This window comes from Corapipo altera, unplaced genomic scaffold, assembly GCF_003945725.1.
Source record: "Corapipo altera isolate COAL_440 unplaced genomic scaffold, ASM394572v1 70, whole genome shotgun sequence".
In the NCBI taxonomy this organism is placed as follows: Eukaryota; Metazoa; Chordata; class Aves; order Passeriformes; family Pipridae; genus Corapipo; species Corapipo altera.
This window is the reverse complement of record NW_020884911.1, coordinates 1,779,669-1,806,711: the sequence shown is the minus strand read 5'-3', so window position 1 is coordinate 1,806,711 and position 27,043 is coordinate 1,779,669. Positions and strand designations below refer to the sequence as shown.

General features: G+C 46.3%; 1 protein-coding gene and 1 long non-coding RNA gene across 4 annotated transcripts in view; one reads left to right on the top strand and one right to left on the bottom strand.

The window, feature by feature from the left end:
* The window catches only part of LOC113952096, a 2,290-nt gene extending 597 nt beyond the window's left edge, over positions 1–1,693 (top strand). Inside the window, exons 2-3 of the long non-coding RNA XR_003529389.1 lie at positions 365–463; positions 881–1,693. This is a non-coding gene — a long non-coding RNA (uncharacterized LOC113952096). The remainder of the gene's footprint in view (positions 1–364; positions 464–880) is intronic.
* CCDC85A (coiled-coil domain containing 85A) overlaps positions 1–27,043 on the bottom strand; it is a 190,893-nt gene that overhangs the window by 56,419 nt on the left and 107,431 nt on the right. For all 3 annotated transcript variants that reach the window (XM_027653778.1, XM_027653779.1, XM_027653780.1), the window contains one exon: positions 3,989–4,143. In XM_027653778.1, the coding sequence (XP_027509579.1) occupies positions 3,989–4,143 (155 nt within the window). The remainder of the gene's footprint in view (positions 1–3,988; positions 4,144–27,043) is intronic.

Here is a 27,043-nt window from a genome sequence, read left to right as displayed (position 1 = left end):
GCTCAGGGACCGCCCCGCCCCGCGGGACCCAGGGAGGGCGCAGCCGCCCGCGGAGCAGCGCGGTGCCCCCGCCGGGCCGGTCTCCACAGCTCCCATTACATCACCGCCCGCCGGCACCGCCTCGGCGCTCACAGCCGCACCCCGCTCCTCGGCGCGGCTCCCGCACTCCCAGCCCCGCACCGCTCCTCGGCGCGGCTCCCCGCTCCAGAGGGAGGTCGCATGCCATGAGATGAGCCCCCCGCGGGAACTAGGATCGGGCTATTAATAGCCCTTCCTTAGGAATACTCGGCCGCGTGGTAGCGAGAGACTCACATTCCCCAATTTGCTTAGAGATACAAAGGCTCTGCATAAATCTGCCTTGCAGATGATTTGAGAATGAAACTTGATAATCCGTTCATGCTGCTCGCAAAGAAAGATGACACGAGGGATCTCAGTGGCAGGAGTGATGAACCAAGACTACGAGGTGAGTAATTGGTTGAATCCCCGTTTCTCAATCACCGAGTTCCCCTGAACAATCCCCTGAGGGCACAGGAGCTGCCTCACCTAATGGGCCCTTGCTACCTCCGACTTTGCAATTTTATAATTACGTGGGATTAAAGAAGATGTCTCATTCTTGAGAGGAAAAATTAAAGTACTTAATGCCAGCACTGGCAGATCACTAGGCTGTAGCCCCATGAGCAGGGCTGGCTCTGCAGAGGCAGCTGCACCAGCTGTGCCCTACCTGTCCCACGTCACTGTCCCAGCCAGCACTTCCCTGCCCATGCTACAGGACCAGACTAGCCAAGGATTACCTTCTGCTCTTAGTCCAATTTAAGAGTTGCCAAAGAATGGTTAAATCAAACACTGCTCCTCTGTTCTTATTGCTAATCCTTCCCTTCAGCTGCCAGCTGTCCCTCCATCACAACAGAAGTTCTCCTGCTCCTTTCCACCGTGGGCCACGCTTTGCCTTTTCCCCACACCAAGCGGTTTCCCCACCCAAACAGCATTCAGAGACGTTCTTTGAGCTGATCCATCTCCCAGGTACCTCCAGCCTCCCATGGCTCCATCCAGCTGGCTCCCAGGATGACCCAGCCAAGGCAGCCCAGCTCCTCCCTTGCCTGGGCATGGCAATCACACCTGAGCTGCTCCCACAGCTCCAGGCTCTACTCAGGACCCACCACACCCACTCCAAAGAGTCCCTGTGGCACAGTGGGAAGCACAGAAGGGTGGGAATGTCGGCTGAGCTGCGGGACGAACCCCAAATTCCACCACTGCCAACAAGAGCTCCAACAAAGCGCGGAGCTTTGCCAGCATGAAATCCCATTTCCTGACCAGCCCCAAGTACTGTGTGAAAATTTTATTTTCTCTGAAAACTCTATCACTCTCTTAAATCCTCTGGAATTTTTTTCCACCGCAAAGAACAAAGCTTTAGATAAAAGCATCTGACCAGCCACAGCAAAAATACAGTAAAAGGCCATGAAAAAGGAGCTGTCAACTTTCATGCCCAAATATATTCTATTTAAATGCAACTTAAAAAAGAACAGCTAGGCGAAAAGGCAGCAATAAATTAAGGCTTTTCTTCTTCTTCTAATTCAGTTGAAAGGTCATATGATGTTAGGTTTTTACAAGTCCTAATTAATTTCTTTCTATGAAATAAACAATTAACTGAAAACTGACCAGAAACTTTTAAATCAAAATGCTTCAGGAAAAAGTGTCCATTATTATAACCAATAATAATTAGATGATGATTTGAAAAACACTTTTGGACACTTCCAACAAGGCCCTAAAGCTGTTCAATAGCTCCCTGCCAAAAATGTGTCAGAGCTGAGTACTTTCCTAGCAGTCATTTTACACAAAGATGGCTAAACTGTTTTTGTTCAGACCTTCCAAAAATACTTTTGAGAAGAGTTCAGACTTGAAAAATGTCATTCCCAAATTGGAAGGAAGTGGAAGGAGTTTAAAAATGAAAAGTTCAAGTAATTTTAGTTACAGTTGCTTCTAGATGTTCTACCCATCATTCGTGTGTCCGTAGCTGACACCCAACACAGCATCACCCACACTGGCTGCTGTCTAATCCCAGTTGTGCTGATTTCCCAGGAAAAGGGGTAGAGCTTCCCCTGCAATGTTCCCCAGCTCTTTCACCATCACAGGATTCATTTTCCAACCCTGACTGCCACTCCTGCAGTCACTGTCCCAGCATAAATTACACCAATGCATTCACAGAGGAATATTTTACAGTACAACATTGGACTTCTCCTAATGGAGCCTCTCGCAGTGTTCACAGAGTGTCAGCGCAAAGAAAAATTAACAGACTGGTACTGCCAGTGCACAAGGGATATTATGGATAATTCCACCCAGCTAAAGCTGGCCAGAAGCAAAATCCTTCAGTGCAGACACCTTTGTATCCAAAACATTTAAAGACAGAATCCTCACCTTTTGCTCCTGGCTTGACCACAGGTGAGTAAACAGACAACCTGGAACAAACCCAACCAGCCAACATGCTGTCTTTTCATCCCACAAACACTTTGGAGAGACAAAAATATTCCACGTATTTCCAACTAAGAGAAAATGCAAAGGAAAACTAGAAAAATTAACAATCTGGAGAGGAGGATAAAAAAGCTCATCTTGGATTAGTCATTGGGCTTTTTAAAACTTCAGACAGTTTTATGTTCCTCCTCCAGGACAAACCTGGGATCCCCAAGTCACGGATTACTGCCAGGAAAAGATGCTGCCACTCAAACTGAGAGGGAAATTGCTCCTGCAGGGGTTGGCCAAAATCCTACCCCTGTTTGTTAATGTCAGTGAGGGGGTGTAAATGAACGTGCTCTCTAAGTGCCCAAGGTTAAACAAGGGGGGAGAGGGCTGGTCCTCAGAGACAAAACGAAATATGGAAACAGGCACCTCTCCAGCTGAGCAGAAAACATTCCCAAAGCAAGGACTTAGAGGCATCCATAGATGCCAGAGTGAAATCCTTAATTACAACACTTTCATGGGTTGATTTATTGTGGAGAGCTTGGCAAGTTTTCTGGAGAGATAACAGTGCAGAAACAGCATCTGTGGGGCTCTCTGAGCCGTGCTCCCCCTCAGCCCTGGGGAACTCTGCTCTGTGTGCACGTGGGATTAGGGAGTTAACAAGGGGCCAACTGCTTCTGTCCACTGTTGTTGGTGGAAATAAAGTAAAAGCCAATGGGGTGGGAAAAGAGACAAGGTGCACACCCTGCAGCATCATCCTTTGCTTCCCCAGCCCTGTGAAAGTGGAAATACTGGCACAGTGTCTACGGAGGTGAAGCTGGAGACTTCTGTCCTCCCCTAAAACACCAACAGAGCTTGAAGCATTTACAACTTACTTAGGAAGCACAAGCATTGGAATGAGATTAAGGCAGGATAAATCCTGGGCAAAGAATTTAAAAGGTTTGGAAGTTAAGCAATACCATGCCAGGAAGAAAGGCACCACTGTCTGCAAGCAGCAACCCAGGAAAACACCTTGCCCTGATGGATGCTGGACACTTCCCAGGAGCTTCTGGAACTCCTCCCTAGGACTCTTCTTCATCCAAGCCTCCACACTCTTCTATCATTTCCCTGAACCTATGAGATTCTTTTTTTCTATGAAAAGACTGCTGAATCTGCCTCTTCAGTGGCATTATTGATATTTGTTAATAAACCCTTTTTATGAAAAAGAGATTGCTCATTGCATTTTTTATAAAGATATGTTTGCTTAAGTAAAACTAATCTACAACAAGAGTACATGGGACAGATCTCCAGTGGTTTGTAACTCTATTTTTTCATTTAGAATCATCTCAGTTTATCCAAAATATTTAAATCAGTCATCCACTCACTCATTCTGGCTTTCCCATGGCTCCATGATGGCCTTTTATATCCACCTCCTTCCTTGGCAGGGCAGGATTTTGTAAATAGCCTCTGCAGTCTCAACAAATCTCCCAAAAATTCGGGTTTTGCCTGCAGTAAGGTGGGCTGTTGTGGAACCATGGGTTATTTATCCACCACTTACCCCTTTACCACAGAGACACCAGTGGCACTGCAGCTGATTTCTCCCTGTCCCTTGCAGCTTCACACCGACAACTTCCACAGTGGGAAACAACTCCAGGGATTCCCAAATTATCCAAACTTCCCGTTCTGAGGAGTTCCCATCTCTGCTGGGATTACCTATTTACAGAGAAGCAAAATCAGATTCTTTTGAAGATTTCCCTAGACTCACTTAAAAACACCAAGAAAACCATTTCTTCCAGCCAAGCACTGGTCCTTGAGTAGAAAACAGAACATGGTACTTCCTACTGAATGTATTCCCTGTGCTGCCACAGCAGTTTAGAAACCACTGCAATATTTTTTAGAGTACAGATCACACACCTGAACAAACCCTGGGCCTCCAGTTCACTGGCAATTCCCCACACCGAGCTGGTGCAACGTGTTAATAACACAGGGGAAGAAGCTGGAACTCAGAGCCCTTTGGGCTTATCCAAAATGTTGTTTGCTTCTCAGGGGAAGTGCCCAGTGAAGGCAACACAGAGGAGAAGATCCCTTTTGTCATTTTTTTTTTAAACTATTATTCACAGATTATTTTTGATGAGAAAAACAAGAAAAGCTGTTGCTCCTAGAAAATGCCCCTAGAATTTAAAAGCTGCACCTCAGACCTCTGGTTCCTGCAAAGTGCAGGGGAAGGGGCAGAATTCTAGTTATATAGAGACTGTCCCATGTCATATACGGGCATTTCTCACTGTAAACCCACACTCACACCCAACTAATGGAGGAACAAAGCACAACTTTATTGCCAGCTCAGCAAACAGGACCCAACTTAACATTTCCCACCAGTGCTACTTTGAAGTTCTCACTGGTTATATGTTTATCCATATTAATGTACACAAGAGCACACTGGGAGGGAAGGAGCACAGTAATTGGGAAGGCAGCTCGTGAGGTTATTGAATGGACAGTGATCCCCACAGATCACCTTCCTCTGCAACTTTCATCTCCAGGAACACACTCCTTACTTATTCTGCTGGTTCCTCGCAGGGGGAAAAATCCATTAAATATTTAATTAAGCTGTGTTTGATATATTAGGCAAGTGAACTCTTCTATCCAGTGCTAACTAAACATTACACACCGCATCTTACAACACCCTGTTGCAATGGTACACACTTCTGTTTGCTGAGGAACAGCAGCAGCAAAACAGAAACGAGCACCCAAATCAGGATTTCTAATCTAAGCATCCTCCTCTGAGCTATTTTTATGTAATCAATTCAAGAGGAGATGCACCAGCTCTGGGAAGTGCTGCTGCACCAATAGATGGGCACTGAAACGAGGGGGGTTTGGGCTCCTTTGGGTTTTCAAGCAGAGCAGGAATTTATTGCTGTTACCAGGAACTCAGTGCTGTGGAAGCAGACAGCAGTGATATTTTAGAATTTGTCCCAAAACTCACCAATATGTGACTTTCCATTATTTGCAAGGAACACTGGACTTGTACCCTGCTCAAATACTTGTTTATCAGCCTTATTCCTGACCTCCTTCTAAAAGCAGGCTGACATTTTGCACAGAGAAAACCACAGAAACAAAGTCAGAAGAGAGAAATAGGTAACATAAAAAGAATTCAGAAAAAAAAATCACATTGCCTATTCTTTTCTCTTGTCAACTGGAATCCTCTTACAGCTGCAGTAATCCAAGTGGTGCTTCCTTACATTGCAAAAAATGCAAAGATGCCAAAAGGAATTTTGCAAGTCAGCCATGTACCAGAAAATCCCAGCTGATTGGACTTTGATAAATGTCTTTTACAAAAGAGCAAATGTATTTGTATTCCTTTTTCCACTGTAATGCCTTTATGTTTTGTTGGGTGATTTTTTTTAACAGGGGGTCTTATAAGCACTACAATCAAAACATTCAGCAAAGATGCAGATCCCAAAGCCTTGTTGCAGCCATGGGAAGATCTGCAGCTGAGAAATGAGTGGTTTGCAAATAAAGCAGGCTCTGGAACTAGGGATCTTCAACTTCACACAAACCCAGAATATCCCTGATCTTGCACGGGGGCAGGGGGAGGCAGTCTGGACCAAACTGAAAGGAAAACCTCCCAGAGGTTTTCTTTCAAGAGGATCAGGTGTTGATGCTTCCCTCAAAAGGAGCTATTTTGAAATAAATAAATAAATAAGGCCGAATAGAAACAGTTATTTTCCATACAACCTTCCAAAGCTCGGACAAGAAGGAAGGACAAAGTTGTCAGGTTTCATCATGATTACAGACAGAGAAAGAGAAAAAGGAAAAAACTACAACCAGATCCTGGTAAAGATACTATTGGTTTAAAGACAACTCCCCTTCTTCAAAGGGTGACAGAAATGTGCTGGCCCCACAGGGAAACTGAGACTCTTCTCATCTTTGTGCTCTAATCTTCCTGTTCCTCATCTGCCAGGGACATAAATCACTGCTCAGCACTGTGACAGCCCCTTCTGCAGTAACCCCCTCACCAGGCCGGGCTGAACGTGTGCTAGGCTGGGCTTAACCACAGAGCTCTCCAGGGCAGAGGGAAGCTCACACAGGACCAGCCTGAGAAGATTTCTAAGAAGATGTGCCCAGGGCAGCCAGTGTTCTGATCTGGGTGCATGGGCACTGCAGCTGCTCCCTTCGCCACCATTCCCAGGACAGCCTTTGCTCCGGAATCATATTCGCTAAGTTTACATCTCAATAATCCGATTAAAACCTGCAGGAACTAATTAACTTAGTGCATAACGACAGTAACAATAGTCCACAGTAATTTTCTATCTTCAGTGTGCTTTACAGGCACTAACTAATTAATGGATAGCATGAATTAAAAAATCAATGCATGAGCATAGCATATGATTAGAATTAACATTTCAATTACTCTCCTGCTCTGGCCACTGCATTCACAAAATGCTTCTCCTTTCTTTGCACGTAGGTGCCATAATTAAACGGGATCCTGTACAACTTATTACAAAGTAATTAGAGAGTTTGGGAACCATCCCACACCCTCAGTGAGAACTCACATCTGCTCTCCCAGTTGTCCTTGAAATTCTGCCTTTTCAGTTATTCCCACAGATCCCTTTTCCCGTAATCTCTTTTTCCTTAAACTTTCCTTGTGCGCACGGGGTTCTGTGAAGCACCTTTAGTTACTGGGATGCTCACACAAAGACAAAAAAACCCTGCATTTGGGAATTCCAGGGGCCAAATCCCCATTGCAAAAGAGCCTCATCTGATTCCTTCACTGACACACCTCCAAAATCCCCAGTAGTGCTAAAAGCAGAGCAGTGCAGAGCTTTCCATGGGCCAACTGCCCTGGATCTGCTCCACAGGCCAGTTTTTTGTAAGCCCGAGCCTTCCCATTGCACCACAGCAGATTAAATGTAACCCAGTGTGTCCGTGCAGGGGCCAAACAGGGATGTCTCCCAAGAGGAGGAACTGAGGCTTTCAGAAACACAAAGCAAAGATGCATTTTGGCAGCCCATCCTCCCCTGCTGCCAGTTGAAACCCTACATCTTCAGATGGTTTCCTTTCAACATCTGTTGTTTTCGTGGCGAGCGGGCTGACCTTTGGGAGGAGGGAAAAGTTCCTTTGGGTTTCTCTGCAGGGATGTCAGTGGCCAGAGAGCTCACAGTCGTAACATTTTCCCAGTAGTTTCCAAGGGTTTTCAGGCGCTAAACCCAACCCAAACCAACAATCCCCCAAGCCACAAGGGCCCATACACATTAGCTACACACAGCCTACAATAAAGAGCAACCTCCCACAGCTGACAGGGTAAATTCATTTGCCTTTTCTCCACAGCACCAATTCGCAGCATTTTCCCTGCTGGTGCCTTCCTACCACTGCCCTTTCCATCTGCAGGGAGCTGCAGTTGTTCCTCCTGCTGCTTCACACACCTTTTTAATGAAAATTAATTCAGGTTGCAGCATTTTCCCTGCCAGCTGTGTGGGCTGGGGCTCACTTTGCTCTGCTGTTCTCTGTCTGTATGGACTGGTGTAAATCACCCAGCCAGAGTTTCCAGTAAGAATCCCTTTTTTCCCCCTCACACATTCCCTTATAATTGTTGAGCATGACATGATTCCCATCCAGCTCATCTTTTTTCGGTGCTAATTACATGTTTCCAATCAATGGAATCAATAACACACTTCCCATGTTTTCCCAGTTACATAAATACAGATCCAGTGCTCCCAGTGCACAGGCTGAGGTGACAAAGGGGAGCACAGCAGTGAAAGCCAACAGAAATCACTCACTCCCTGCTGAATAAAGTTCTAACTAACAATTCAATTACCAGCTTCCTTTTCCCATTTAAATTCATTAAATGCCCATAAACTTCTCAGAGGAAAGGCCAGCACTGATTTTAATCTTCCTCATTACCTCACTTGCTTCTGACTAATAGGGCTGCAAACATGCATTCTTGTGTTAATTATTTTTTTATTATTATTCTTTAAAATGGACTCTTTAATTTAGAGAGAAGCTGGCTGCTGAGCTCTGTGCAGCAATATTTCAAGCTCATTGCATTTAACTCTCAGCCATGAAAAGAATCTGTGCAACTATGAAGGCAAGTTTCTGATCACTTCAGAAAAGCACTTCTGGACACACTGGGGATGAAAGAACTGTGTCAATAAAGTTTTTTCTGGACCCCGAATGGAAATTCTCTTTGGGATTCTCATGAGCAGGATGGTCTTGAACCCTTACTAGTGTCCATGGGGAGGATCTTAAAACAGCAATAGTGAGGCAAGCAGGTTGGAACAGGAAAAAAACCTCCAGGGCCGTTCCTGCCACACACACAGAGTTGTGAGGCTGAAACATTTGGTTGCTACAACGTAGGAATCAGATTTAATGCCACAGTTTTCCAGGCAGACAGAAGATGGGAGGATTCTCGGTACTCTGACGTGGAGCCCATCCCAGGAATCCACCTGAATCCACCCACGTGTGCAGCAACTGCTGCTGCCACTGCTGCTCTGTGACCTCTGAAGAGGATAACGGGGGAAAACCACCTCAAGCACAGGAAAACATTCTCAGAAGAGCAGCAATTTGTCCCATCTCGGCAGAGGGAGAGCTGCAGAGGGACAATGCTCTGAGCCTCAGAGATGGTTTCAGACGAGATCCAGGCACTGGCCCAGAGCACCAGGAAATTTCCACTGCTGTTAGTCCTGTACGTCACCGGGATAAATAAAGGCTTTCCTAAACCTTTCAGAAGCACCAGACTCACAAAAAGCAGTAAAAACTTGAAGACTGCAGGAAACACAAAGCATTTCCCTTCTGTACAAATGTTCTGAAGGAGAGAGGTCTCACAGGGAGAAATATTTCAGAAGAAATTACAGCCTCCAAGCGATGCCTTTTGTTCTCCCCTTCCACTCCTACCCACCTGCTCTCCCACCCACACACCCCCAGCGTTATTAATGCTTATGAAAGAGCATAAAGTTTTCATAATAAAGAATGGTTTTGTCCATTATCTACAAAATAATACGGTTCATTCAGTATGTTCCCTTAGAGAAAAATAACAAATTGGGCTGCTGTAACTAGATGCTCTTTCTCGGGACAATACATTGCACTGAACAACCTGATTTCCTTTTGCATTTATAAGAGTACCAAACAGCTTTGCCTGAGAACAGTGATTTTCATTGTGGGAATGTCAGGTGTGCTGTTTGTTGCATACCATGTGTTATGTGTTGAACAAGGAGATGTATTTTCAATCCTAAAAGCTGATTCTGCATTATTTATCTCATTACTGAAAAGGCAGATGTGCTAATGCTCAGGTTTTTGCACCCAAAATCTACTTCAAGGATATGGTTTGCTGCTACTTATTGTTTGCTTCTGGAAAGGTCTCGATGAGCCAGAAATTTGGTGATGTCACTAAATCATATACTTGCAAAACAACCTAAATGAGCATTTGCTTGTTCTAAGGTTAAGGCCAGACCACAAATTTGAGAGTCAGTTGTGGTGCCAGGGATTTCAGCTGACACTGCTTTACTCTAATACCTACAAGCTTAATATTATGGTAAAAACCAGCAGGAGCAGCTCAGGCAGGAATGTTTTGGCAGAGGGGAGAGGCAGTTCCTGAGGCAGTTCAGTGCTCCCTGAGTGGAACCCAGTGTTTGATGTGCCCACGGCAGTGGGGTGACAACCAGCACAGAACAGGGAAGCCCTGGTAGAGGTGACAGTCTGAAACTGGTGGTCACCTGCAGCATCACCTAAAGCCACTGAGTAGCTGCTGAGGGTAACCAGCCCTCTGTTTATCTGTTTTACAGTGAGCTAGGCTAGAAGGAGACAGGCAGGAGCAACTATCTGAGCAGTCACTGATCTGAGTGAGTCCTCAGCAAGTATTTAGCAAGGAGGGGACAGTCCCCAAAATACCAGTGCCCTCAGAGGAAATAACCGATTCCACAGCAGCCCCATCTGTCCAGGAGAAGTACTGCATGGGAATACAGGTCAGCAGTGCAGGGACTTCGGTCAGCTTAGTGAATTTTGTGGATTTGTTGTTTAGTGAACATCTATTGGGCAAACAAACAGCCAAACTAACAAACCCCTGGAGTTATTCACTGAAGTTTTCAAAAATTACCAATATGAGCTAGGACCAGAATTGCAGAAATCAGAAATAAAGCAGCAAATAAAATATGAGGAAAAAAAATATAAAAAACGGAGGAACCAAGAGCTACATTCCTCTCTGGCTTTTATTTACATAAGTCAAAAGCAGCTCAAATAAACTGACTTTGACTAGAAATGCTGACCCAGACTTCTCTTCCTCAGCTTTTTTTCATCTGCCTATCTGGATGTGCTCCAGGTACAAAGCACAGACCGACACACCGTGAGCACTGGATAACAGCTAATGGCACAACAAGTTACCTCAGACAAATTCCCTGCCGGCGTTAACTCGGTCAGTGACGGTGGAAGGTGACCGGGCCCCTCCCCAACAGGGAGTCTCCGCAGAGCGCAAAGGACATTTCCTCTGGGGCCCAGAGCTTGGCTCTCCCTTGGAACAACCCAAAACATAAGGCGGGACAACTGTTGGTGACATGCGACACGGGACATCACTCACATTTCCAAACGCCTGCAGCAGTGCCGGCGGCTGAACAGCGCCCGCTGTTCCCCCCTCAGCAACTCCCTCACGGTTCCCGCCGCCGGGCCCCTCAGAGCGACGGCCGCGAGTCGCCTCAGGGGGAAAGCCCGGGCCGCTCCTCTCGGCGGGGCCGGGACAGCCCCACGCGGGCTCTCGCCTCGCCCCAAACACCCCTGAATCCCTGGAACCCCGGCGGGAAAGCCGCGGGGAAAACGGCGGGAAGGGCGGCGGGAAAATCAGCGGGAAAGGCGGCGGGAAGGGCGGCGCGGCCGGCAGGTGGCGCCCGCACACAGGCGGTGCGGGGCCCTCACGGTGCCGGTCCTTGTGGGCACGGACGTATAAAATACAGACATATGGACACATACACACATACTTCTGACCCCTCCGGCCGCCTGACACCCCTCTCCTGCTTGATCTCCACACAACAAAGGGGCTTCACCTCAGACCGCGGTCCTCAGCCGCCTCCAGCCTCCTCTGCCGGCGCTGGCACCACATGGTTCCCTCAGCACCACCGCGAGCCGATGTTATTACACTGCTTTTTCAAACAGAAGTCCCTGTGAGTGTGGCTGGGAGAGGTGAACTGCCTCGGCGATAGAGAGCCGTGGCTGAGGCACGGAAAGGACACAAATCCCGATCCACGGCTGCTGCTCCAACTATTAGGGCCATCCCGGCAAAAGCTGCCACCTGATATTTCTCTCTCGCTCTCTTTTCTTGCACACAAGTCAGGAATCTCTGTTCAAATCAAATCAAATCCAAAAACTGAGTGGTTCACTTTTACTGCCCTGTGAAGGGGACTGGGTAGTAACTCACAGTTACTGCTCTCAAGCCATGATGAAAATAAAACTTAGGGACATTTCCCTAAAGGGCCACAGTCCATTGTGCTACAGCTCATAAGCCTGAGCACAGCTGATAAAATGAGCACCAAGAAAGCCAAAATTTGTGCCTAGAAAAGCATTTGGGTAACATCCTTCTCCTCTGACGCATCACCTTCCTCACAGGAAGGCAGGAGGAAAACATGCCCCTTAAAGTATTTCATTTTACTAAGTACAGTAGCTGGGTTTCTGTCGGATTGGACAATTCCCTCTCACATTATCTGTACAGGGAGCTCTGCCAAAGTCCGCTGGCAAGGGGACCTGCCAGGCTTGTTCACGCTTGTGGGGCTCAGTAAGTCCATTAGGCTTACAAGGAAGAACAAGCTCAAATAAAACGCACACATCAGTGTGCCCTGCCTTAATTAAAATGTATGAGCACCAAACAGCTGACACCCAAAACACTGACTGCACAAAGGCAGCACACATGGCCCTCGCCTCATAATGCTTTATTTTCTGCCAAAACTTCTCAGGGAAGATATTTTGTAGGGAATTTTTGGTGGGGGGAGCGTGCAGTGTCCCTATTCACTGGGCATAAGAAGCTGCACCATGCGGAACCAGGTCTCATGAGCTGCTGGATGTGTTTCAGAAAGCACTTGAAATGTCAAGGTTAACAAGATAATAATTTAGATTATCTTGGAATGTGGAAGATGTGTATCTTTCAGTGACTTGGTGATATTTTTTGTGATCAAGATTCTGTGAAATACCACACAAGCACTGACCACCTTTTCCGCTACTTCCCATTTGTAGCTGATTTCTACATTCATACAAGCGTAAAAGATCTTCTGGAGTTTGAGGAAAACCAGAAAATCCCAGATGATGCCACTATAGAGTTTTCCACTTGGATTCTCCCCTGCCTATAGGGCCTTTCCATCCATACCAGGATACAGAAGGAACAACCATTCCCATGTTACAGAACCCAGCAGCTTAAAATCTCTGCAGCATCACACGTGCTCTGCCCTCAGGACACAGTTTTAAACTACCGTGCTACATTTACACCTCAGAACAAAAAATAAATATCTAATTACACAGATTTCTCTTCAGAAAGGGGGGGAAAATGTCAGTCCTGTGCTGCACTGTTAATATTGCCAGACCTCAAGTAATGAACGCTTGCCACGGGTGTTTCAACACTGCTCTGTCCACTCAGTGATCCAGAATGTACGATCCATGCTTTCTCCTGACAGCTAACTAATCGATTCTCAGAGAAAATCAGCTTTCCAAAGGTGAGGAAAAATGATTTCTGCAATCATTTCTGTCACATCAAGCACAGTTCTAAAGGAAATACGAATTTTACTTGGAATATGATAAGAAAAAGCCTTTCAGCAAGAAGAATTGGGCTGGCTCGTGTCGCTTCTAAGAAAAATATAATTTTATTTTTTCTTTTGTTCTGTTACTTGTGATATAGAAGGGCTTAGATTTAAGGTTATTTTTTATGCCGAGTTTTATCACCAGCTTTTCCAATGATCTTGTTCATTGTGGGTGCAGAAACTGAGGCTATAATGTTGTGCTATTTGCAGCCCATTAGAGCATGTTGTTCCAGTGATTTGCAATCCAGTGCAATATAAAGCTGTTTATAAGGCAGTTACTTGTGTATAGAGTTTAACATCACTAAAAGATACGGAAAAGAAAGGCTCCCAGAGCCATCGTTTTTTTTATTTGCCCATAAAACTATTTTGGAACTTTAATATTCGAGCGTAAATTTAAGCCAAATTAAAGTGCTGAGATGTTTACTGAGAGTCATATTTTAGGAACGAGTAACTTCAAAAGTATTAAGAAAACAAAAAACTAGGATCTGAAGGCATTCCTCTGCACAGGACAGCAAAATTAAACACTATGGTTTAGCTAGAAAACAGTGTGCTCACTTAAAGCCAGAAGCCATGAATGACCCTCTTATAAAGGTGCTTCACATGCCCCAATCCCACCAAACACAAGAGGCTGAGGGACATGTCCAGGTCCCTTTGAACATCAGCTAAAAGCCCTAAATCAAATGTACATTTCCTTAGAAGAGGCAGGTCTTTGGGAGGTAAAAATAGTTGAGTTTTCTAATTTCAGATCGGGACTTGAAAGTGTTTTCCAGGAAGCAAATTTTTACTCTCATATTTTAAAACATCAGCCACGAGGTAGAAACAATTTTGAAGCACATCCATCCTTAATGGGGTTTTAGGTCATGTTCAGTGGAACACTGAGCTGTCAGTCTGAGTCAGCACAGTAATTTTGTGTTCCCAAAAGTGAGGGGAGAGAGGCCAAAGGCCATCACAGAGACCACAAGGGCTGGGGAGCAAATTCTTCTCTACTACACTGTGAGTAAACTCCTCGATCCAAAGGGAAGATCGTGTAGGAGCGAGCCAGAAGTGGCTGCTGAGAGGAGCAGCACACAATCCTGGAGCTATCCCAGGCCAGGAGAACACTGGCCTGGAGCAACCCTCTGGGGCAGGATCAGGGGCTCAACTTCCTGGGAGGTGACAGCGACTCCCTGGAGGAGCTCTGTGGTGACGTGTGGCAACTTCACCACTTTGCACATCTTCTGCTGGTTTGCATGAGTGCACCAAGGCAGCAGAAAGTGGGGAAAGCACATGTGCTCAGGGTTCTTGACACTTTACACAGCGTGCCAGGTAAGATGGCCCAATTATCTCCTCTTTCTGAAAAAAAAAGAGTCCCCTGAGCAAGGCTTAATTCCCAGTTCCAAACTGATTGGCAACTCGGAGTAGATGAGCGCTCCAGACCACGCTCCATCAAAATACAGTTACAACTATTTAAAACCCAATTAATTCTCTTTCTAACTTTCCCATCGAGCTGTAAAGTTCCAGTTGGCAAGGCTTTTTACTTTGATTTTGAATTCCTGCTTGGAAGATTAACTGAGAATGGATTTGGCTCGAACAGCTGCACCGACCATATTTTGTTTTATTTTGTTGCCATCTCAAACAACAATACTTAGCACTCTCCATCTTCAAAGCATTATACAAACATTGAGTCACATCCCCTCACAACAATCTCGTGACATCACCTCCTGTGAATAAAATCATTTTCGCTGCAAAGAGGTGGAGAGTGAGCAGGAGATAATTTGTGTGGGGTCACGGGATGAGCCTGAGGCAGATGGAGAAGCCGGGGGCTCACGGGCCCCTCTGCTCCTCACTTCATTAACCTCCACTTCTGCAGACACGTGGGTGTCTTCAGGGTGGGGTTTTCTTCTGGTTTTTTTTTTTACTTTTTTAGCTCTGTTTATCCTCAGATAACATCCCTGGTAGCCAGTTCTGCACGTACCAGCTTGCAGGGGTCCACGCTGATACCTGCCCCGCCACCTAAAGCTCGGCTTAAATCGATCACGCACGGCTGGGTCCGGGGTAGGGAGTTCCCTTTTCCCTCACTGACTAACAGGTATTTCAGGCACAGTCGTATCCAAGTGTGTCTTTGCCCTCAGATCTGGCTGCACAAGCCAGGGAAGGAGGATCATCCTGTCCTCAGCCACACTCAGCTCTCCAGAGTTCCCTGGCTGTGGGCAGAGCAGTGCCAGCACCAGCCCTCAGTGCTGCTCACTCGAGGCTCACGCACCAGCACGTGACTGACCTGCCAAAATTAGGAACTCCAAAAGGTGCCTCCCTTCAGGGGTAACTCAGAGAGTTCATTGAGGCTGTGCTGACTACAGAGAGTGCCTGTGCTCCCAAATTAGCCTCCTAAATCAGCAGTCTGTGTGGAGCAGGGCTCCTGTGCATACCCCCCTATAAATACACATTCGCCGTGGTGCCAGCCCCCATAAAGTGAGTTAACGTCAGACACGAGAGCACAGAGCTGTCAGGGCTGCTTTTCCTCAGGAAAACTGACAACAAACCCATGCTATTTGTGGTCCCTTGCACAGCTTGTTTCCCTCCTTATTTGGCTTCTTCCTAAATATCTAAAGAGATTTTTCAGACTAGAAGAATTGGATTGTTCCCCACAAAATGAGAGCATTACCTAGAGAGCCCTTTTGCAAAGCATTCCGAGGCACAACTGCTCCTCCTGAGGCATGACAGGTATGTGGCAACAAAATCCAGAAGGTTTTGCTGACCTTATGCCTTTGTGAGGTCTGGTAGTCTTGTTTCTGGACTGGGGGGCACTGGGAAGAACTGGCATCACAGGGCTGAGTCATTTAGCAGTTAAGACACTGGCCCAGGGTAATTCCCAGGCCCACGACTCCTGCACAGCAGCTTCAAACAAGTTATTTCCCCCCATTCCTGCTACAAGGTACCCTGGATCTCAGGAAGCACTGCCAGGAGCTTCCACTATTAAGTCCTAGTGTCAGTTTTAGAGTTCACCTGAAAACATGGTGAAAGGAAAAAGAAAAACCACTAACCAACAGGGGCATTTTAATTGTATTTTATGTTCTGGTTCTGCAAGTAAACTGCACAATTAGAGCCCGTGACAGGGCTGCAACAATCTGAGGCAACGAAGATCCTCGGTGGCAACAACAAACTCTGGCCTCCTAAAATAACCTGACTTGTTCCTGCCTTGACTGCAGGAAATTCCAGGGTCTTTCAGATAAGAAAGGTGGAGCCAAAGAACCTGAACCCAGAAGCGCAAACGAAACTCCAAAATCCCACCTTGAGGTGAGGCCACTTGATTTTGAACCCACTGACCTGTCCAAGAGCAAACAAAGCAGCTTGGGAAGAGCAGGAGAGAAAACACACCCCGAGCAGTCCAGGGCTGAGAGGAAGTTTTGTGGACTGTAATAGCACAGATCCCCTCCCCTAAGAAACAGCTGTTATTCCAAACAGCTCCTGAAAAGCACTTTTATGAAAATTCCATTGCTAAAAAAAATAAACAAGGAGGCAAAAAGACCACCATAAATATACAAATAAAGAGTAAAAATACACACATGTATGTAATATATATATAAAAATATAAATATAGACCGAGAATGAAATGTTCTCAGTTAAACCTGAGACACCACACAAAGAAAATTTGATGTTCTTGCCAACTGGACAGACAGAAAAAGCCCAGCAATCGTGGCCAGTAAAGGTTTATAGGAGATTTCTGTAAAAAGCAAGAGGCAGAAACCCAGAAGTCACCAGAGCTGTTTCATCAGACAGGCCAACTTAATGAATTTGTTCAATTTGCTCCTCTTCCATGCATGGGTGTAAATGCAGGTTGAGAAGCAGGAGGCTGGAGGTGATGGGAACAGAGCTCATTAGGAAGCAATAAAGAAGGAAGAGAGGCTGGAAAATGAATGCTGGTTCATCAGGAGAATTTTAAAAAATGCCATTTGTCTTCATGACACAGAGGCAGGAGAGCCCAGCGGGCCCAGCCCGGTGCTGGTTTGCAGGGACCCCCGGCTCCTGCTGCCCTCTGACCTCAGGGTTTCAATCAAGGCAACGCTGCCACGTGTGTGGTGACACCTCGGAGCATCCAGTGACTGCAGAGATTCCAGGCCAAACCCAGAATAAAGACAGGCACCTCACACACCTGACACAGGATTTCAGCAGGCTGTGGAATGTCAGTGGCAGTGTGAAAACGTGAAAATCCAAGTCCCACACACCTGAACCTCGGCCAAGCCTCCCCTGCCTGACACATCATACCCTGACACATCACACCCTTCAACCCCAAAGCCCTCTCTCGCATTTCTCCTTCTTGCCAGCTTTCAAATCAGTATCTCCCAGAAACTGGTGCTCTCCTGGGTAGGCAAAAGAACCAAAATGCAGGAGCAAATCCCTAACATCAGGGAGCTACAGCAGCTCCCTGGAGAACAGAAGGTTCAGCCCTTCCTCCTCAGAACATTGAAGCACTTCCCGTGCCCAGTGCGAACCTCCGGTGCCCAACAGAAAAGCTCTGCTGTGTTCCCAGGGGCAAAGCCTTCCCTGCAGGGGCAGAGATCTTACAGTTCAACAAAGGATCATCCCCTGCCCTCCACACAGCTTGGAGAAGGGAGGGAGAAGGCAGGAGCTGCAAATCCAGGGCTCCTTCCTGCGCCACACCCGTGTGACACGTGTGAATGTCACCCTCTGAAGATGCACCCTGCCCTTCCACGCTGGATTGGAATTAAATGCTCTGGAATGGGGACCATTTCTCCAGGCCAGAATTTTACTTTCTTTTGCACAGAAACTCTTCTCCCATGAGCAGGAACCTGGAGGAAGGCTGGCTGCCCCTCGGGAAGAGAAGAGCGTGCTGGGGAATGAAGCTGAGTGTGTCAGTGTATCCTGGGCTCGGACAGAGGGGCACAGAACACAGACCCTCTTTTCTGCCCACCCTCTGAGCCCAACTCCAGCCCAGCACACGCAGGAGCCTTGCTGAGGGCTGACATGCTCTCCAGTCCTGCAGCTACACCCCTGCCCTGAAACCCCACTGCACACATCAAACAGCGCAACAAACACCAGCTGCTTCCCAGGGGGTTCTCAGGGCTTTCTCCTCGGCTGCTCAAAGCCTTCCTGCAGGTATTTTTCCCTTCAGGCTCTTTGGGAAGAGCAGCTGTGGTCACCTCTGCAGCAGGAGAAGATGGGGGGGGGGGTCCCTTACCCTGACCCCCTGGGTACTGCTGAAGGTCATCAGTCACCTCTTCTCCCTCGACATGGGGCCAGTCTTCCCAAGGAACCTCTGGGAGCCACACCCCATAAATAAGTCAGGCTCCATTATTTGATATCAAAACAATATCTTCTCTTTAATGAGTGCAGCTGCCAATACAGAGAGCCCCGTGTTATGAATCGCCCTCCTCTCCTTCCCAGCACTTTCTAATTTCCTGCTAAGGAGGCGACTGGAATGGGGTCATTAATCTGAATTAGAAACACCCTGACCTGCTCTGCACTCACTGATAACATCCTCTGGCACAGCAATATTCCGTGTTTGAGACGACAGGGGGATGGCAGAAATGCAGGGCCTGATTTGAAAGGCGCTCAGGAAGAGGTGTATTTTTACAGCAAACTCTGAAATTGAAAAGCAGCACAGGGTTCTCTGTGTTGAAACATCACAGGAAATATGTTGAGCAGACAGCAGATAAGATGTTCTTTAAACAAAAAAAACACAGGGATATTTCTCCTTTACCTTGGAATTAAATATTGGAATATTACTGAGAACGCACAGATCACAAAACAACTATCAATAGAAATGTAAGGTACTAAAATAGAAAATTTATATATATAATAACAAGACCCAGAAAATGAATGAAAACACCGTACCTAATTTTATTTTCCTTTTCTAATGCACTTTTCTTCACCTGGGAGCCCAAAGGCCCTGACAAAAGCCGGGTCACGCTGGGTCTGTGCTTTCCAAGCAGGATTGCACCCCAATCCCTACAGAGGGTTATTCAAAGACACAACCAGGATATAGCCCAAGGGGTGCAATATCTGCAAGCACTTCTGCACTCCAGCCTTGCTTTTATTATTATTTTTGATCAGACTAAAAGGGGAAGTGCCAGCTCCAGCCCTGGAGAACATTCCCATTGTGCGTGGCACAGGGCAAGCTCGGCCCAACAAAAATACAAGGCCAGGACTGAGGCCCAAGCGTTGCCCAGAGTCATTGCCAGCTGTTTTACAAAGGAATGCACCTCCCTCAAAATAACTTTCCACAAATGGATAATCCCTGCAAAGTCAGTGGGAGTTTTCCACAGGATTCAAACTGCTCACGGAAAGCAGAGTTTCCAGCAGCTCGCCCAAGGCCCAAGGAGCTCTTAGACAAGGTCTCCTGAGCATCCAGAGCTCCTCAGGCAGGACTGGGGCTAAATCAGAGCCCAGGAATTGCAAGTGGCTGTGCTGGAATGGGGAACATCCGTCCCTGGGACTCAGCATCCTCAGCACAATGGGAAGCTTTGGCTGGAGAGCTGGAAGAAACACAGATCTCACACAGCACAGCCAATTCTCACTACAAATCACCCACTAATCGTTCTCCAGTCCCTCTATGTATTTCACAAGCCAAGAAGATTAAAAGTCAGCAGTAAAACTTCCCCCCCCTCCCCCATTATTTCTTTGGTAAAATCCTGATTTTCTCCTGCCTGTGGCCGTTTCACTTTGCCAAAACCCCCTCAGCACTTAGTTCCACTCAGAACTAAGTCATCCTTCCTCTGCCTCCCAGGCTGGTGCATTTATTGTCAGGGTTAGATAACATGTTGGGCACTTCAACCCCATGGTGCAAACCTTTTCCAGCTCTGGGAACCTCACTGCCAAACATGGATTAGGGCAGCCTAGAATTTACAGCCAAGGGAGTTAACTGGGTTAAAATCTGAGCTTTCCCTTCTGTGCAAACAGTGTACAAATAATGCCATGTACAGGCTACACAACCTAACTGCTTTTTTACTTCTATTAACATGTGTCCCTCACAACAGACAGGCTGGAGCTGGAGAAATAAAAAGTGCCTCTATAGCTTCCCACATCTGCCCTCCCCACATCTCCTTTTCTGGTTACCAGGACATAGAAATCCCCATTTATGATAAAACTAATTCCCCTGCCTCTACAAGACACCTTTTGCTGAAAAATAAAAATATTTCACAGGAATATCACCGAATATTCTGAGTTAGAGGGGACCCACGAGGATCACTGGGTCCAACTCCTAAGTGAATGGCCCATCTTAAAGAGGGCCAAGGGATGAGAGCTCCTGTCTTGGTTCATCCCATTTGTTTGTTAAATATCCACACTGGCATGCAAGCTAAAAAGAGCAAGGCAGCCTTTTTAAAGCCTGGTATACCCAGAAGGAACCTCTCTGCTGTTTATTCAGCTCTGACTTCCTTTCCTTCCAGAGAAAGAGTTGCCAACTGCAGAGCTGATGACCTGTGGTTTGACAACTGGTTTAGGATCAGGAAACCACTTGCTCTGCACTGGACCAGCACTGGGGTTTTTTTATTTTTTTTTTCCTATTTTCAGCCTTTGCCTATTAAAAAAAAAAAACACACCTATTCCATTTTGGCAAACAGTTAAGAGTGCAGGAATTGCTGGTCAGCAGTCCTGCTGTTTCAGCATCCAGCCTGTGCCAGAGGCTTTCAGGAAATCCATCTCTTTTTTGGTCACACTTTACAGGTTCCTGCTGTCACCAGGGCCCACACAAACACTCCCTCCTGGCTGAGCACATCAAACAGTCCTTCCTCAACCTTGAGGATGCTCCAAGCAGCCATCCCACCTCCTTTATTGCACACCACTTAGAAGAATCACACTGTTTCTCAGGGAAAACCTCCTGCTTTTCCACTGCCATGTCTCCCCTTAATGGGTCACAACACATTAAAAATAATAAAGTCTATCCCCAAATGAATTCCTTGTCCAGTTTGAGTTGTGACACCAAGAGGTACATCCTAAACTCTCCGTTTGCAAATCCCACTAAAGCCATAACACATTCTAACACTTTTTTTTCCCCTCTCCTTCCGCTGCCATCCAGTTTTTCCAAAGGAAACACAGCAGCTCTTTTCATGAGCTTTTTGAGCCATGCAGCAATTCCTAGAAAAAGTAAAGCAGAACAACTGAACATTTGAACTCCCACAAATAACCTCCACGACGATTTTCCACATGACCCAGAAGAATTATTTTTAGCCCCAGAAAAGTAGCTTTATTCTCTATTTCCACTTAGCCCCGGCGCTGTTGGAAAGGACATCCAGTGAGGATGAGTGTTATTCTTTCTCCGTGATGCGTATTCGCTTGGAAAAGCTAGAATTCCTAGAAATACCAGCCTCGGGGAAGACAGGCTGTTCTAAGCACGGTGGGACTTCTGGGGAGAGCTTCTGCCTCCTGAGAATTTACAGGCACAGGAGACAAAGGGGAGGGAACAAAGGGTGAGGAGCTGGTTTTGCAGGCAGGGGATCTTCCCCACCTTTGCTGCGGTTTTGTGGGATACAGGACAAGCCCACAACCCCTCCAGGCTTTAGACTCTGCTCCTTGTTCCACCTCAAGTGTCTTCTGCCTCAACCACCTCGCCGTGAACCGAGAGGTTCTGGAAAATTCCTTTCCCAGGGCCACCTCAGACCCAACAGGCAACTTCCCTCCATCCCTGGCTCCTGCCTTCCTTTCCCACTCTCCAGGACTGGGAGCACTGGGTGCCAAGGGGTGGTCCCAGAAGAGACTCCGTGGGTGCAAACCCATCCCATTCCCAGTTTTGCCCCCCTCCGTGACTTCAGAGCCCACAAACACCTCAGCAACTGTTCTAATCCCTATTTTCCCAGCTGTAACCCAAACCTACTCCTAAGCCACTGAGCTGTTTCTGAAAAGCTTCCCAGAACTGGTGCACAAGCTTTCACTTACCCCCACTGCTTTGCTCCCAGTTATCTGTGGAAAAGCCACGCCAACAGCAAGATCCAAGGAACCCATTCCTATTTCCCAGCACTTTCCACTTTTACTGCCCTTTCCTGAAGCCAAAGCTTTTCCAAAGGCCGCTTCCTTGGGACCTCTGAGCTCCTTTTGAAGTCCACAAAAATTAAAGAGATGCATCAGTGGCTTAAAATAGGTTTGGGATTTGTGCCTGGCTTCCCAGCACAGGTGAACCAGGATTTGGAGCCCAGCTATATACACTCAGTTTGAGGGGCTTTTTTTTTTCCTTTTTAAAAAGGTGGCTGAATATTTGAGTGCTTTTTGAGCCAAATAAAGATTCCATGAGCATAATCACTTCTAAGGAACCACTGGAAAGCTTCTGCGAGAACAACACAACTTAGGGCGAATCAAAAGGAAAAATTCCAACTGGAGAATTTTTAATTCAGGAATTCTGTACAGTGAATGTTACTTTGTGGTCTCACAGAAACTCGTGAAGTTTGGGATGCCACCTGTCAGTCATGCATCAACATGTGATACCCACTACTTATAAGTTGTATTAATCTGCATGTTATAAAAAGTTACCTTGCTTCTATCCACATTTTTTATGGGCAGGAAGAGCTAAAGGAGGGACTGCAGGAGGTGTCTGTGTCTCCCTCACTCTGTGCAGGGCACAGCTCAATCCAGAATCCATTTGCCATGAAGACACACTCTGGAATATTCCCAGAACAAATCTGACAGATGAGACAAAAGTGCCTGGTTGGCCCCTCCTCTGCTCCTTTCCCTGAGCCCTTCCCTGGCCCGGCCTGGAGAAAACGGGATGATCCTGCCCCGGGTGTGTGCCGAGGCTGTGCTGCGTTATCCCAGTTATCCCAGCAGGGAGCGGGGCTGGGAAAGCTGCAGCTGCTGCGGCATTATCCCACCGGGAGAACTCCCTGGGCTCCTTCCCTCTGCTCTTGGAGAGCAGTTCAGAGTCCCAGGGCAGAGGGAAGGTGAATAAAGGCCGAGGCTGAACCCTGGCACGGGTAGGTCGGGCAGTGCAGAGAGGGCTCAGGGAGCCGAGTAGGGGGTAGGAAGCAGGATTTTAAAGTTTTGTTCCTTTTTGTGCCTCAGTGACTGCAAACCCTAATCCTGAGAGGATCTGTCCCCAGTCCAAGCAGCCGTACCCACACCTCCACGAGTGGGGGTTCCCTTGGCTCCTCACTATCCCATTCCTTCCCCTCTGAAGCACATTCCATTCATACAGACAGCATTTGGGTTCCTTAATTAAAGTGCAGCATAATCAGAACCGATGGAAGAGCCGAGGCACAACAGCTTGTTCCACACAAGCCCCAGAATTAGGGCTGGAGACGATTTTCATTTGTCTCCTTATTAAGGACCATAAATGAAGCCTTATATTATTGGGAGATGCTTAGAGAATATAGGTATGAGCACTTGGGGGGTTAATCACTTCCAGACAGGAGACCAGCGGTAATTTCTTTAATTACAGTACAACTAATCAAACATGGAAAACTCAAAAGAATTGGCCTGTTCCTATGGATTAGACTGCAGGGGTCCCATCTAATTTCAGCGACTTAACCCCCGATATTTCGACTCCAACTCCAGAACAAAAAGCGAAGCTGTACAGCAGATGGTGAGGTTACCACACCACCTCCTGTATTTTTATTTAATGCAGCTACAGCTGAGGTTTGGTGGGAGGAGAATATTAACAATCAAGTAAACTTATCGACTGAGGCCTCTTGCTGTGGAGTCAGTGCAATCAGGCCTGACTTGCTGCAAAAAGAAGAGTTCATAAACTCAGAAAAGCCACACTTTGTTCAAAAGAGCAAACACAGTTGGGTAAAGTGCTGCCTTTGTCTGCTTTAGTGTTTAAGACTGGAATTTCTTTATCTTGCTATTTAATTACATTAATTTAGGGGGTTTCAATGTATAAAATAACTTACTGTCATTAGCTTAATATTTTCCTGAATCAGTTCAATTTCTAACTATGTTTAACATGCATTTTTCATATTTTTAAAAGCCTTTCATAAAATTAAGATGCTTTTACTTGGCTGGTTCTGACACAAAAAGAGAATGAGACCAGTGAATCAGGAATCAACTCTTGCTAGAGAAGACCTAAAGAATCTTCAATGTGTTCACAGTGACACATGGAATAATAATCACTTTTACACTGGCTATGATGGAGAAGGTAATAGAGTATATTACAATGCATGAAAATAATACCCAGTCTTTAATCCAACATATGGTTTTCATGAAAGATGAACTCAAACTACAGACCAACCAAGGGAACAAAAAAAAAAAAAAAAAAGGAAGGCCAGTGAGTGAATACAGGGACAGACAATTTACTACTTTAATATTAATATTAATAGAAGGAAAAATGTCCTTCTGGCAAAGTCTATTCACAGTAGGAGGAAAAGTTAAAATTCAGGGAAATTCCCTTCATCAAATACAGCAGTTGGAAAGAATGTAAGAGCAATCCTTTGCTTCCCATCTTAAACCAGAAAGGGATTGCCCCAGCACTTCCAGGTACCTCTGGATTTTCACAGCTATTTCTAATATGCATTTCTGCATCTTGGAATTCTCCTGCTAAATCTCATTTATAGTCCAGCCCATTCTCACCTTGAGTTTTCCAGGAGCCTGCTGACCTCAGGTGCACACAGTTAATTCTTCTCTGTAATTTATCTTATCCTTCTCTCCAGCTAATTCAATTACTGCTTGATTAGTGACACAAGGCAACCAAGAAAATAAACCCAGTACATCATTAACGAGCAGAGCCAGGACATTCACCTACAGGTCTCTATGAGAGGCCTCTTCATTTAAAAATCCAAGTCACTACTGGTTTCTGCAAAGGATTGGGGCAAACCAGGTCTGAGGGATCTTTTCAGGACTTTTGGAGAAGGAACAGCAACGGTAGCAACTGACTTTTAACAAGAGTTTCCAGTTCACCCTTCCATGTTATCTGAGTAAAATTTAAAAAGAAACCCAAAGAAAGCACCTTCAGACAAACACCAAATTGGAATAAAGCAGTTTGGCTTCTAGGAAGAAAAGGAATGCATATCTCCTACGATAAAAAGAGTTTTAGCACCTTCCAGGAGCAAATGGAATGAGGAAGACAACTGGTCTGTGAGCAAAGGTGCTGGGGAGGGTCAACACGTTGCTCTGGAGCTCTATTGAGATAAAGGGAGTTTTGCCACACAAAACAGACCATGAAAATGTAAGAATATTAAAAGGCATCATTTCCCCCTGTGTGTAAAATTGCTGGGGCCACGTGCCCAAGAGCAGATGACCTGGGAGTTTTTAGCATTTCATCCAGCTGACCTTGAATAGCAGAAATAGAATATTGTTCTCTCCAGTGCAATGATTGTTTCAGAAAGAGAGTAACGGGGAAAGCTGATGAACCCAACAAAAACAAACACCCTGTGAAGACCGAGATGTTCCTGCTCTCACAGGTGGACTGCAGAAAAAGCTCCTTACAGCCAGAGCAGTGATCCAGCAAAAATTACTGTGCAGAGTTTGCCACGTGGTTCCTCAGCACCCTCAGCCACCTGAGAGGTGTCCCCTGGTGTCACGCTCAGACCCACCACGTCTGTTCTGGTGACCAGCTCAGCAACCAGGTAAATCTGGTGATCTGGGGACAACACTTGAGCTCCGGGGCACATTCCAAATGCAAAATGTTCCACCCTGCCCCAAGGAACTGCACTTTTCTCCAGCAGTGACTCCAGCCATGCCGAGTTCTCCGGGAGCGGCGCAGCTCCACGCCGGTTCAGTCTCCAGTGGTAACATATGCTTGGCTGGACCACAGGGACTGCTTTAATCAAGGCTTATTTGGCTATTGTACTTCTGGAATTAGGAGCTCACCCAAGGACCCAGCTTAGGATAATGATAGTGAATAGCAACGACTTTGGCTTAGCAGGGAAGTACAAATTCTGCCTAATGAGGACACGTCCACCTCGTGCCAACTGCTTCAGATGTTCCAGGCACACCAACCTCCCAAATCCCATCTTTCCATTAAAAAATCACCACAAAAATTAAGATGCTGGGCTGAAAACTGTTTCATCCAACACCAGAGCCATCGTTTTCTCATTGCACTGAAGATTCTGGAGCCTGATTTGGAGCAGTGTCTTTGCTCACCACACCAAAGCTGATCCTGGAGTATTTTCCATGGGGTCTCACTCTGGTTGTTGGATAGAGCAAAACAGTGTTGAGTCCCTGTTTTTGTCACTGTTGGGTGCAGGGGTACAACCCTCCTGCTGCTGGAGGTGAAACCACAACCAAACAGCTCCAGGTAAAGCGAGGAAAAGCGATTTGTTTTCCCCCTGCGAGGAAATTTGTTGAAGGAGCAGCATTTCCTTGCAAAGGCACATTCACAGCTCTCCCTGAAACAAGGCTTCCAGTATAACTGTGCTCCAAACCTGCTCCAAAGGAAGCTTTGCTTATTTATATTCTGGAGACAGATTTGAGCCCTTAGTATCTTGTTTTCCATCCTCACTTTAACAAAGCCTGCCTTTTCCAAGGCTTGCTAATGAGCCTAGCATGCTCAGGGAAAAAACGTAAAATATACAAACAAACTCACTGTCAGATGGGTTTTTCCGAGGCCTGGCCTGAAACTCAGAGAAATAAGAAATAAATGTTATGTCCCTCCAAATATCTTACAAACTCTGACGAAGAAAAAAAAAACCCCAACCTTGATTTTCCAGCCAAATCTCCCAGCTGCTTTTGCAATTCATAACGGGCCTGGCTGAGGACTTGGTTCATTTTTATAAATCCAGTTCCTTTTCCCCCAAAAAATGTTATTTTAATAGCATCCAAATCCTGATTATTTCGTGCTCAAACCCAAACTTTGTTAAAAGACAGTGCCTTTTCCTGCACTGCACTTTCACCCAACATCCATGAAAACACCTCTGAGTTTCTTTTGGAAGAAAAGGAACTTTGTGCCCCTTCCAGAACCAACGCCGTTACTCAGGAATAAGGATGAGTGG